Source organism: Psammomys obesus, unplaced genomic scaffold (assembly GCF_907164565.1).
Source record: "Psammomys obesus unplaced genomic scaffold, mPsaObe1.curated_primary_1811, whole genome shotgun sequence".
In the NCBI taxonomy this organism is placed as follows: domain Eukaryota; kingdom Metazoa; phylum Chordata; class Mammalia; order Rodentia; family Muridae; genus Psammomys; species Psammomys obesus.
Genome location: NW_026596109.1, coordinates 4,105,169 through 4,119,455, shown reverse-complemented (window position 1 = coordinate 4,119,455; position 14,287 = coordinate 4,105,169). Strand labels below are relative to the sequence as shown.

General features: G+C 43.0%; 1 protein-coding gene across 1 annotated transcript in view; it reads right to left on the bottom strand.

The window, feature by feature from the left end:
- Cachd1 (cache domain containing 1) overlaps positions 1-14,287 on the bottom strand; it is a 220,652-nt gene that overhangs the window by 69,543 nt on the left and 136,822 nt on the right. The window contains exon 4 of the mRNA XM_055629005.1: positions 11,554-11,660. Within this exon, the coding sequence (XP_055484980.1) occupies positions 11,554-11,660 (107 nt within the window). The remainder of the gene's footprint in view (positions 1-11,553; positions 11,661-14,287) is intronic.

Sequence of the window (14,287 nt, the reverse complement as noted above, 5' to 3'; positions counted from 1 at the left end):
TCCTTCCTAGTTAAACATATAATGAAAAAAATTAGCCAGTGTCCTTAATTCCTTTGAGACTTGGGGAACTATAATGAAGTCCTTCTCAGAGAACCACAAAGCCTGGTTGCTCCCCATGTGCTCATGAGAGGAACAACAAAACAGTAATGAAAGCATAGTTCCTGAGCTTCGCTAGGTGCCACAACAACTTTCTGAAAGCTACACGGCCCCAACCTTTATCGTACCAACGTTCTGAATGCCCTTGGGTTGGAGAGGTCACAGTGATTTTTGTTTGCTTTAAATAAACTGCCTGTTGGGATTCTGATGGTTAGCTATGTTTGGGGCATATAGTTCAACATTATACTTTGTTACCTCATCTGGTTCCTTAGTTTTTCAAGACTGATTAATTTTTTAAAAGAAATGCATTCAGTAGTATTCGTGGTACCTTACTGTATGCTCAGTTGTCATGGATTCTACTCTTCTCAGTCAAAGGGAAGTCTCCACAGAGTGTGTTCATCTTCCAATACTGTCCAGTTTCCCTTCCAAGTGTCTACTCCTAGTTTTTCTTTCTCATTCTCCACAAATCTCCCACCTTCCCTCCTTAAATCTGTTAGTTGCTTGGCTTCAAAGTAAAAAAAAAAAAAAACAACCCAAACCAATTCTAACCCAAACTCCTCTGATATAATCTATTAAAATATGGCCCAGTCAACCCTAGAAACAACAATCCATCTTGGCTGCACACGTTTTTTTTTGCTTCCAGAAGGTGCCATGAGCATATCACCACCACCTGGATAATTCCTGTTATCTTTTAAGACCCTGTTCAGAGCTGGGACCTGGGTCACATGCCCTGGGCTTTGCTCTTGACTGTTGGATTTTCTCCTGTCCTCTTTCCCAACAACATTAACATAGATATGAGAATGTGACACTCTCTGAGGCCACAAACTTTAATGTCTAGTTCTGTACCCACCATAAAAATGTCACCCATGAGAAGTCCTTACAAAGGAGCAGGAGGTGAGGGCTGAGGCTATGTCTGAATCTCAGGTTTAAGAAACAAAGCTGCTTTTGACTAAGTTTTGAAAAATGGGCCAGAAAGACTGGGATGAGTAGGGAGACCATAGGCTTGTTTTCACACACAAGGAACTTCAAATACCAGGCCATGGGGAGAGACAGAGATACATCTCAACATTGGCATTCTAGGGCTGGAAAGGCATTACTGGGATACAATGGTTAATCACTTGCTGCTCAAGTTTCCATGAGCTGACTGCTCTGAACTGTCATCTACAGAATGGGAGCTATAGTAAGAGTAAGAAGAAGAAACAATGCATTTTCTTGAGTACTGTGAATGCCATTACTCATTTGTGTGATTTGTGTCTGTCACTCGTATACAGGCAATGGGGATATTTCTCTGTACAGGTTTACTGGTAAGCCCTAAAAACCAGTGCAACCTGACAGAAAAATCATTTCCTACTGAGTTTCTTCAAAAGCCTTAGTTAGCCTCCTGTGGGAGTTTTCATGAGAATGGCCTCCATAGGCTCATATATTTAAATGTTTGGTGCCTAACTGGCCCACTGTTTAGGAATGAAAAGGTGTGGCCTTGTTGGAGGAGTTATGTACTGGGGGTGGGCGTTGAGGTTCAGAAAGCCCATGGTAGGGCCTAGTCTTCCCCATCATCCTTCTCTGTTTGTTGCCAGGATGTAAGCTCTCGGTTACTATTCCAATGTCATGCCTGCCCGCCCACTGCCACCCTCCCTGCCATGATGGCTATGTACTCCCCCTCTGAAACTGTAAGCAAGCCCCCAATTAAATGCTTACTTTTATAGGTTGCCTTGGTCACAGTGTCTCCTCATAGCAATAGAACAGCAACTATGATACCTACTAGAAAGACGAGGAAGTAAGGGCACAATCGTTGATCCTTTCATTCAACAAGAACTAACTTGTGTACCTGTTACAAGAAAGGTATTGCACTGAGTACTTAGCATACAAAAGGAACAGAGTCAAGGAGATGACCCATGTAAAAACTTCACATTCTAGAGGAAGAACGAACACTTCCCCCCCCCCCAAAGTCATGAGGAAAAAGAATGGCAACTGAGACAACAGAACTTTGAAGAGCACCCTGAGGTTGGCAGAAGGTACTGCTGTGTCTGTAAAGATGCCACCTTTTCAGGCAATGCAATTCTGCATCTCTTCTTTTCCTCATCAGTTGCTCATCTCTACCTGAGAGTTGAGGCTACAAGCTACAGCTACGAAAACCTCACTTACCTAGGAGTGCCAGGCAAGGCAGCAAAGAAGCCGGCCCTTCAGAACTGAGGGCTTTTTTACACATCAGAGAAGGTGGACCTTGCCTTGCAGGCAGAGCTAGTACCATGAACAAAAGCACAGGGGTAATAGGGTACTGAAGGGACTGAAAGTTGAAAGAACTGAAAGGGATTCACTGAGGCTGGAGCTCACAGGTCCTAGGAAGCAGGGGCTGAAGGGGGAGCATCAAAGATGTCTGAGGAGGGCACCTTGACTCAGCGTTTTCAAAACATTTCAGTATGTGTACACCATGTCTTGAAAGAGGAGAAAGAGCCAGAAACCATTCTGGGAGGCTTTAACAGTAATTATACCTCTAGAGAGGAGACAGAGATCTTCACTGATGTGGCAGCAATGGAGAAGAGAGAGGAGAGGGAAGACACTGGAAAAGAGAGAAGAAGAGGAAAGTGAAGATTCTTAGAGTCAAAGCTGAATTTCCCCTTCAATGCAAAGACAGAAATAGGAGGCGTGTCACAAGCCAACATGCCAATTAAGAGAGCTAAATATTTGGAAAAGTGCTCAGTGTTCAACATCCTTAGCCCCCAAGGAAATGCAAACTAAAACTGCTTTTAAACTGCATCTTAACCCACTGAGAATGGCTATCATCCAGGAACCAAACAAATACTGGTGAGGATGTGGGGAAAGAACTTTTTTTTGTTGTTTTTTTTCAATTGAAGAAATCTCATAACCTTTTCTTTCTAGATTCATTTTATGTACAAGAACGTTTTGTTTGCATACTTGTCTATGTATCCTGTGTGTGCCTGTGTGCTCAAAGTTCAGAAGAGGAAATCAGATCCCCTGGAACTGGAGTTACAGATGGTTGGGAGATGTCATGGTGGTGCTGGGAATTGAACCTGGGTCTTCTGGAAAAGCAGCCAGTGCTATGACCGTTGAGTTATCTCTCCACAGCCTAGGCAACAGCAGATGAGTAGATAAAGGAGCTGTACGTACGTACGTGCATGCGCGCGCGCGCGCACACACACACACACATGCACACACACAGTGGAACTTTATTCAGTTGTAAAGGATGAAATCATGTGTTCAAAAAGTTGAATGTAAGTGAGGATCATTACATAAAGTGAAATAAGCTGACTCAGAGGAGCATACACATGATTTGGAATGGACTGGTTGGCTTAATAGTGTTATATAACCATCACTACACTATTATAAAAATGTAATCACATGTGCATGAGCACTTTCAGGTTATGTTGGCTAAGTTTAAAAAAGCAGGCTCTGTCCGTTGGAATCAAACAGAACATGAATATGTCATATAATGTACTCTAGCAGGCTCTGCTCTTCAGTATATGTTTTTAAATGTCAGCTAATGGCTTACAAAATATTCCAGCCAGGCTGGGCATGGTAGTGCATGCCTGTAATCCCAGTACTTGGGAAGGCATAGGTAGGCAGGCCGCTGTGAAATCGAGGCTAGGCTGGTCTACAAAGTCCAGAACAGCCAAGCCTACAGAGAAAAACCCTGTCTTGAAAACCCAATATATATAAATATATATATTTTTACACATACTCTAGCCAGGCATGGTAGCATACACCTTTAATCTAAGCGCTACAAGAATATTTTATAAGCCATTACCACTGCAAAGGCAGGTGGATCTCTGTGAATTCAAGGAGAGCTTGGGCTACGTTACATAGTGAGGGCTTGTCACAAACGAGCAAACAGGAAAAGAACATCCCAAAGTGGACACACAGGAGATTGTGGTTTGGATCTAAAATGTCTCCACAGGCTTGTGTTTTGAACTCTCAGTTCCCAGCTTGGGGTGCTGCTTTAGAAGCTGTGGAGCCGTTAGGAGGTGGGGGCCGGCTGGCAAATAGGTGGCGGAAAGTGAACTTTGGACGGTTACATGCACGCTCCTTTCTAGCCCCTTGCCCTTGGCTTCCCATCCACCACTGTGGGAATGTACCCATAATGCTCCTGCCATAGGTCCAGTGCTACTCTCCCACATCTCTCACTAGGATGGAGCCATGAGCCACAACGAATCTCTCTTCCCCAAAATTGTTTCAGCCGGATATTCAGTTACAATGACATATAAGTTAACAACACAGGGTCATTGTAAGAAGCTGTGAAACGTTTAGTAACACCTTGAAGGGAAAATTAGGGTTAAAAAAAAAAAAGGACTCTGTGTTTTGCAACCAATTTTGTGTTTATGTACCTATACACATAAACAGATGCAAACACTAGAGAAGTATAAACCGAATCATAGAATCTCACCAGGTGTGGTGGTGGACACCTTCTGTAATCTTAGCACCCGGGAGGCAGAGATAAGTGGTTCTCTGTGAGTTCGAGGCTAGCCTGGTCTACAAAGTGAGGTCCAGGATAGTTAGTGCTGCTACACAGAGAAACCCTGTCTTGAAAAACCAAAACCAAAACCAAACCAAAACAAAAAACAAATTATAGTTCTCAAAAAATCTAGACTTCTGAATGATTTAAAAGATCTTAGAAATTTTATTATATATAAGCATTACATCTTTTATGAACAAAATGTAACCAGGAAGAAGTATAAGTGAACCAAAATCCTCAGCTTTGGCTTTCTTTTAGAAAGAATGCAGTGTTTTCCCTACATTATTACTAGGCGAAAACCTGCTCATGATTGATTGATTAATTACTTAATTCACTTACTGTGGTGGAGACTGAACCCAGGGCATCATGAAGGCTAGAGCATGCTGGCAGTCCTGCCTAACGGACAGTTTTTATGATCCAGATACTTCTTCATTCATGATGGGGCCGTGTCTCAACAAACCCACTGAAGACTGAATGCACTAGTATGCCTACCCTACGAAACAACCTAGCTCAGACACCCAGAAAAGGTAGAATTCATGCTGTTTGCAAGCGACAGAGCGGCCGGGAACGAGAACTCTCTGTCACTGTGCAGCGGGAGGAGAGATCCCTGCATTACACACTGCTGCTGGAGAAAGGACCCCAGTTCCAAGGGCAGTTTCTACTGAGTGCATTTAGACTCTGTAGTATCATCTTGCCAAAAAAAGATTATAAGGCCAAACCAATGGGAGCTAGGGCCCATCTGTATTAGAAAGGACAGAGAAAAGCCTACAGCACACAGGAGGAATTCATGGTCATTGACCACTGAAGTCATCAAAGTAAGAAGTCTATAGCCTCTGAGGCCAACCTATACCTCCTGCAGCATTTGCCTCTAACATTCTCAATGGTCCTCTCCACGTATCTCAATGAAGACTGCAACATCACCACGATCGGCATTTGTAACTTCTAATGGTCGTCAAATCAGACACCATGAAGCCCCACGACATTTCCATTCAATGAGAAAGACCAACACCTCAGCTCAGTTGCACAATTCGAGAGAGCAAGAGGCAACCTTCTTGGGACTCTTCAACTAAACTCTTTTTTGAGATCAGGCCACGCACAAGAAAATGGTTCGGCAGGAATTTGAAAGGGGGAAAAAAAGTGAGGAACTAGAGATAAAAGCAGGAACGCACCATAATATAACACATGTGCTGTCAAACTTCAGCTATTTGAATGGAATCAGGGACCAGCAGTCAATTTAGAAAGTAGAGATCTGGCAGGGCTTGTTTTAAGGAAAAGAATGCGCATATGTGTTGGATGGAGGGATATATGACCTGGTTTTGGATAAATAAATCTAAGAAGGGTTTATAATTTATGTGAGCCTATTTCCAGCTAGTCTGAAGGCAATCTGAAACTGTGTTATCAATTAGGAGTCCATTGATGGATTATATACAGTCTGAAAGGGCCTGGGGCTGGACATCTTACAGATGTAAATATCAGACATGTGATAGCCTACAGAGTACATTAATTCTGCTCTGAAAAGGGGCATGGGCTGCGGAAGGAGGAAAAGGGGGGAACTTTGAGGTCATCCTTCACTCTCTACCACACCTCTCACGTTACATATAAGTGCTCAAGTATGTGGACTTTGGGTGGCAGCCACCACGTGGTAGAGTGTTACAAAGCTTCAAGTGCAAGCAAGCCAGTGCTTAGATACCTCCACACTGCTAAAAGTTGCTTGTAAACGAGCTGTGCCAACCACGAGGAGTAAAACTTCTGTCAGGCACTAGGTTCTACTCGAGACATGCTCTAAGCACGACCAGAGTTCAAGAGCTGGTCTTTAGCTACGTCCTACTTACTTTGACCATCTCCATCCTGATTTTCAGAGCCTTAACAACAAACAGTGAAACAAAGCAGCATTTAATAGGAACCCCTTTTCCTAAATTAAAAAAAAAAATGTTTACAATGCTGGGGCTCTCCCCAGTGCCTGGAGCTCGGTAAGTGCTGGGCTGCCGAGCTACATCCCCAGCATTTGCAGGGATGGCTGATGACTTGCATAGCTGAGTTTTACTCTAACCCCAGTAAAAGGAGGTCCACCACGAAGAGCAGGCAGGCTCTTCCCCCTCTGGTCCCCACTCAGTGATCCAGCTTCATAATAAGAAAAGATCCACTTGGCAGGGAAAGTCCTGAAGACCCTATAGCAATCTATCGTCCTATCCACTTGCTTTTCCCTCACTCTTCTTTCTACAGTAAACTCTCTCTCTCCTGCCTCAGGCAGGTGACTCTGGCTACCCACTCTTCTCTGTGACGCCAGACCCAGATGTTCTGCGATTTCTCACAACTTAAAATATCCCCTTGATGCTTATAACCCTCCACCGTTTTTTCTAAGCAGACCCCAAGAGTTTACATACTTACTGTCTCTAGCTCCTTTGCTCCATTCCTGAAAGCTCAAGCCCTCCAGGATTGGCTGTTCTTCCTGCGCTACCATTCTGCTCCATAAACTTCTGGCTTGCCACTAGATCCTATGCCTGTCTTTCTATCCTATCCTTACTGGAGAAGCTCAACACACATGTTCTCTCTTCTGTCTTGACACACTTTGTCACCTGCTTCAGGAAAATACTCTCTTGATTCCCAACCCCTGCCCACCTCTAGACTAACTGTCCCTTTTTCTAATTCCTTTCCTGATTCCTTCTTGCTTGGAGTCCTCGAAGTGACAAGGGACCTCAAGAGTCTATCTCCAGAGTTCTTTTCTGCCCTAGTTACTTGCTGCATGATTAGTCACAGGATAGAGGTGCCACCGAGATGCAATGAATTCCAAATTTAAATCTCTATCCAGACTTGCATATCCAGCTGACTATGAGATCTTTTTATCTGAGTATCTGCTAGGCACCTAAAACTTTACTCTTACCAGAGATCCTATTCCATTCTTTTGTCATATTCCTGTATTCTATCCATCCCTCTCCATGAGCCCTCTGCTGACTTCAGAGCTGAAGTCCATATAATGGCTGGTAAAGCAAGAATTTATCAGGGATTTGTCCCCTAACAATCTGATCTAGTGTCCTATTCCATTCCCTAGGCTCCTTGCATCCTACCATAGCCACAGTGGTCCTTTCGTAGTTTTTGAACATAAACAAAATCCAAACCCTTTGTCTTGGATACCTTTCCTTCAGTCATGTCCATGATCTAGAAGACCCACTTGTTCAGATCTTGTCAATGAGTCCTGCAGCTCCAAACATCAGAGACCCCTATGCCTCATCTCCAGTATAAGCAACAGAAGGTATATGGAGATCGGGAAATCTAAGATAGAGAGGCCGTGTCTGCTGAGGGAGTTCTTGCTCTGTTACAGCATGGGAGCAGTATCACATAGGTGAGAGACAGCAGGAGGTTGTACTCAAGCTCTTTGCTAATTGGCATTAATCCATTTATGAGGGTAGAGTTTCATGACCTAAGGTTTGGGGGGTGGGGTAGACGGATATAATCAAAACAAAGTATCATTTGCCATCACTTGATGTACATTTCTTGTCTATTTGTATATAATCTGTATCTCTCAACCTCTAAATAAGCTCTTGGTTCTGTTTATAGCTTCTGGCCAAGTATTTATCATGTGGCAGGGTGTTTAATAAATACTTATTGAATAATGTTCAGTTATGTATATTTATTCCAGTTAGTGGCAGGGTGGGGATTGCTTGGGAAAATTGCTTCTGTATTCAATAAGAAAAAGCCCTGGTGCTATTATTATTAACGATGGTGCTGATCCCAACAACGAACTCTGTCAGAAACCAGGAATAGATATAAGATGGTAAGGAAATGGCGATGAAGCCCTGGCTATCGATGCTCCTATATCTGCCAAGGCCTGGTCCTTCACTGAGGTGCAGTCCTAGCAGAGGCAATGGAGTGTCATTCTAGACTCTGTAACTTCATGTGTGCACATGCCACCCTCATTCTGCCCCAGTCTGCCCTTGTGTGTGTACATAAATAATATATGTAGGTATGTGTGTATTCATGCACGGATATGAGTGCAGATAGGTGTGCATGAGCCACAGCACACATGCAGAAGTCACAAGGACAATCTTAGGTGTCAGTCCTTACCTTGTACCTTGTTTAAGAAGGGGTATCTTTTTGTTGTTTTTTGCTGTGTATACCAGGTTAGTTGGCCTGTGAGCTTCAAGAGATTGTCCTGTTTCTACCTCCCATCTAGCTTAGGGATATAGATAAACACTACCACACTCGACTGTATATAGGTTCTGGGGATTCGAACCCAGGTCCTACTGCTTGTGTGGCAAGCACTTTCCCTACTGAGGCATCTCCCCAGCCTCGGCTTGTCCTTTCTTGTTGTCCGAGTCACATAACCAGGAGGTAATGCATCTTCCTCAGAAACTCAACATCAGCCTGAGGACCTATGATCAGATATATGTTAACATAGGCACTGTCTGCCCAAAAGGCATGAAGATTACAACTGAAAACAGCCTTCTACATACATCTGTGCATTCAATCAACAGCAGCTTGAAAGTGCATGGAAAAACCTGAGTGCACTGTAGGCCTTTTTGTGTCATTCCCTGAAGAATGCAGTATGGAAACCATCCACATAATATTTGAATGATATTAGGTATTATAAGTATCTTAGTTTGGGTTTTTTTGCTGCGAGGAGACATCATGACCGAGGCAACACTTATAAAGGAAAAACATTTAACTGGGACTGGCTTACAGGTTCAGAGGTTCCGTTCATTATCATAATGGTGGGCGGCAGGGCGGCGTGCAGGCAGACATGGTGGTGGGGGAGCCGAGAGTTCTACATCTTGATCTGCAGGCTGCAGAAGGGAACTGTGTGCCACACTGGACATAGCTTGAGCATAGGAGACCTCAAAGCCCACAATGAAACCCTTCCTCCAACAAGGCCACACCTCCTCACAGTGCCACTCCCTTTGGCCAAGCATTCAAATACATGAGTCTGTGTATTCAAACCAGCACAATAATCTCCAGTAATCTGGAGATGATTTAAAGAATGTGGAGAAGCACAAATGCTATATGCAAATGTCACACTATTTTAAATAAGGTCTTGGGCTTCTGCAGAGGTTTGTGTCCACGGAGAATATCCTAGAACCAAACTGAGGGGCCAGGGTAGCCTGCAGTTCCCTCCTTTTATTTATCTTTTCCTGATTCTAAAAACAGCTTGTGCTCAGTTTGAAATTAAGACTACTCCACCATGCTTAAAAGATAACTATTAAAATTATTAAGTGGAGCCTGACAGCGGCGGCAAAAGACTTTAATCCCAGCACTCGGGAGACAGAGGCAGGCAGATCTCTATGAGTTCGAGGCCAGCCTAGTTGGCAGGCAGAAGCAGGCAGATCTCTGTGAGTTCGAGGCCAGCCTAGTTGGCAGGCAGAAGCAGGCAAATCTCTGTGAGTTCGAGGTGAGTCTAGTCTACAGAAAAAGTTCTAGGACGGCCAGAGCTACAGAGAATCCCTGTCTCTAAAAACCATTTAAACCAAAATCAAAGATACAAACCAACCAAACAAACAGACAACCTCCCCCCAAATCCCAAAGACAAAAACAACTAAATAAAAATATTAAATGGGTTTCTAAGTTTTATATAAAGGGATACTGTACTATTTTTTTCTTTATTAATCCAAGTGGAAATCTCTCGTCAGTGTGACTTTTAACACTTGAATCATAGACAATTCTAAGCTACCCGGTGTGTATTGGGGGAAAGACAGCCCTGATTCTACTCACAGATTCTTATTGCAGCAACTTGCTTTGTGTTACTGAGCGTTTGTGGGGAAAAGCACTGAATCTGAAAAGTTGCAGCTCTGTGGCCTGTGCCAACTGTGGAATTTTCCACAGTTAACAGTCTTTTCCTATTCTATGCCCTTATATACTCTCTTCTAATGAAAACTATTCTCACTTAACTTCCTGTGTGGCAGTGAACCTCATCTGCTCCAGAAGGCTTCCAGACTATTTGACCAAATAAAAATGATTGAATATGTGATGCGCATTGGCTCACGGTATATGTCTGGCAGACAAAGCCTAGATAATTTATCTAGCAGTTATGGTTTCATTATCCCCAAGAAGCTTAAAACTTACAACTCTTTCCTTTTAGACCCAACAGACTCCCTGGTTTGTATATACAATTCCCAAAGGCTACAATCCCTTCCCCAGGCAGAGCCTAGATAGGATCCTATAAGTAAATATTCTGGTCCTCTGGCTTCTCTCTTGAGTTTTATGCGTCTATAAGGGTCCTGGGGTTTGGAAAATGTAGTCCTCATGCTTAAGAATTAGATCCTTCAACTTCCCAGCAACTTAAAGGCTTAGGACCTTCCTGGGTCCTGATAAAATCTGAAACTTGAGGCTGGTGTTATTTCTGAAAGTCCTCCCAGCACTTAAATGGGGAAGTCTCTAGGTCTAGAGATCTCTAAACCAACAAGTGCAAGTATATGCAAGACAAAACAGGAGAGAAACTTGGAACAGAACTTCCAGGGCAAGAAAGGAGAATCATCATAGTACTTTAGAAGTGGAAGCTGCTATATAAACAGAGGTTCTTATGGGCTCCCCCCACTGCATGGAATGGAGTTCCAATGAGACAGAGAAACAAGCGCAACATCAGCCTTCAGAGTGAAGAAGCTGACTCTGCTACAGAAAACCCTCCCATCGTTCATCGAGAAAACTCTAAAACACGTTTAAAGATTACTGAGAGAAAATGAGAATGAAAGCGAACCCTACTCATTGTAACCAGAGCTGGGTCACAGACATAGCTTTTAAAATAACGACTATAAAAGTCCCGTGGGATGAGAGGATGCATCGATGAGCCTGGCAGTATTTCACATGGTGTACAGTGCATGCGATACACATTCCACCTTGATAATCTTTCCTTCTTTCCTACAGCGTTAACAAATGCAACGCGCGCGCGCACGTGTGTGTGATGTCTCTGTGTAAGCAAATACATTTGAGGCAGCACATTGGTTTAGTATGCATATGTGGGTTGTAGTTCACCTATGAGAAATGAAAAACCAACCACTGACCTGAATTTAAGTCTCGTCCTGGGTTGAAGGCTCGGCTGTTCACAGCGGTAGAGAGTCGATCGCAACTCACCGTTCTTGATACATTAGTATTAAAGTTCCCGTCAAACCTGAAACCAAAGGAAAGGATTAGCATGCATATCAGGTGGGTTTGGGACATAGGGAAAAAAATAATAGTTCATAACATGTATGACTATGCCAGCCCATAAACAGTAAGAAACTTGAGTTATTACTGTTGATGAAAGCATATGCAAAGTAGATGACAAGATTCAGACTTGATCAATGACGTAGCTACACAACAGAGTTTTCTACTCTATTGTATCTGACCATCAGTAGCCAAATCTAAGAATAGGAAAGGACAAACTCTGGAGTAGAAGTATCTCTGCCTTGTCACTCATTACTAACGTTTAATTGGGGCTTGAAAAACTTATTTTTCTTACCTGAAAAAAAAAATCTTACTTTCCAAAGTTTTTAAAAAGAGTTAAGTGTAGTTATGCTTCTCCTGGTACCTGACTCAGAACTGGTTCCTGCCCTGTTCCCATATACAGAGAGCTGAAGCCTCTTGATTTCTTTCATTTTTTTAAAATAATATTTAACTTTATTTCATGTATGTTGGTATGAGAGTGTCAGATCCCTTGAAACTGGAGTTACAGACAGTTGTGAGCTGCCATGTGGGTGCTGGGAATTGAACCCAGATCCTATTGGAAGAGCAACTAGTGCTCTTAACCACTGAGCCGTCTCTCCAGCCCCTTGCCTCTTGATTTCTTGTAGTGTTAGTTGCCTCTTGATTTCTTGATTTCAGTGTTAGTACTAAAGGCAGAACAGTGCTGGTGTCCAAGCTGATCACAGGAGGAGCCAGTGAACCATTTGCCCAAGAAAACACACCAGTACATTTATATAATCAGTAAGGAAGGACAAAGCTTCAATTTCCATACATCCTACTTTAGATTTTATATGCAGAGAGAGCTCCCAAACATTCCTGGAGGCAGTCAATAAACTCAGCCCAATCCTAGCTCTTCAAATCTTTTATACACACAGGGTGTACCTCATCAATTAACCACTCAACAGATGAAATCCCATTAACTATACTGCAGGATGGATACTTACACCTAAACTTAAGATCCATCTAGTTATTCATGACCTTGGGTTCTCTGTTGGTCAACGCATAAAATATAAGAACCATGGAGCTAGATTTATCCTCTAAGCAAGGAAGCTGTGTTTTTACATTAGTTTCAACCCTCCAAAGTGAAGAATGTATTTTAAGTTTCTTCTCAAAGATGAATGAGGTAACTAGGTTTTAAGAGCCCTTTATTCTAGCCACCAGCCCAGTTTAGAACTCTATCACTGATGTAAGCTACACAGCAAAGAACACCATTGCTTCACCCACACAGTGGCTCTACTTTGGAGTTGCTCCGATTCATCTAGACAAGAGGACTGTTTCCTTCGAAGCCACAGAGGGGAAGAAAAGAGAGAGTAACACGTACCTATATGCATGCTGGTGACAGAACAGTCCACAATGTCATTGTCCTTCTATATTTGCAAGCAGAAGTCATTCTTTACACAAACGCTTTCATAGAAGGCCAGACCATATTTGTGGCCTTGTGGGCCATAAGTTCTCTTGAAATACTTCCACTCTGCCATTCTAATGTGCAAGCAGTCACAGAGAATACAAGACTGAGTGTAGCTGTCTTCTAATAAAACTTAGTTTCAAAAAAAGAAAAGAGAAAAGAAGAAGAAGGAGGAGGAGGAGGAGGAGGAGGAGGAGGAGGAGGAGGAGGAGGAGGAGGAGGACAGTGTGCCAGATTGTTGCTTTAAGCCTGGACTAGACCAGAGTGGTCCAGCAAAAATCTTCTATGATGAATACATAGGCTTCTGCTCTGTCCAGTATGGTAATACATAGCTACTAGGTATTTGAAATGTGGCTGGCATGATGGACCTTTCCCATTTATTTAATGTCAGGTGTGAACAGTCACTGTAGTGTGCTTGTCATATAGGACAGCAGAGGTCTACCTGCCAAGATATCTCTCAGGTCCCTATCTGCATATCACTTCCTAAGAAATAATTATCCTTACATCAAATGACCTCCCAAGTAGGCCAAGTGTCCCTACATTTCTCTCAAGAACTTGTCTAATATGTTAAAATGATTCCATTTATGAGCAGGAAGAGGGGGAGAAAGAGAGATGCTGTGTGGTTCTGTGGTTTGGCTAGAGGTTGACATCAGGTGTTTCCCTCCATCACTTTCTACCTTATTTTTTGAGCTAGGGTCTTTCACTGATCCTGAAGTGTTTTTTGTTGTTGTTGTTCATTTGTTTGTTTTGTTTCTTCTTCTACAGTGGTTCACCATCAAACCCCCAAAGTCTTCTTGTCTTTGTCCTTCCTGGGTTAACAAGTCCAGGTTACTGTGCTCGGGTTTTTCATGAGTTTGGGAGATTTGAACTCATGTCCTCATGCTTGGCAAGCTCTTTACCCACTGAGCCATCTCCTCAGCCCCCGTGTGTGTGTGTGTGTGTGTGTGTGTGTGTGTGTGTGTGTGTGTGTGTTTAAATTGATAGGTTTTGTAGACTACACTTTATGAACAGATAAGAAAGGGGGAAATATACAGCCAGTTTTACTCCCTGGTGGAATCATATCGTTTTTCATGAATATACATGTGCCTAGTCCCATCCTGAGCTACCCAAAAGGCTCCTGATGGTTTATCAAATGAGAACTGACTCCTTTGAATGGTTGCAAACTACTC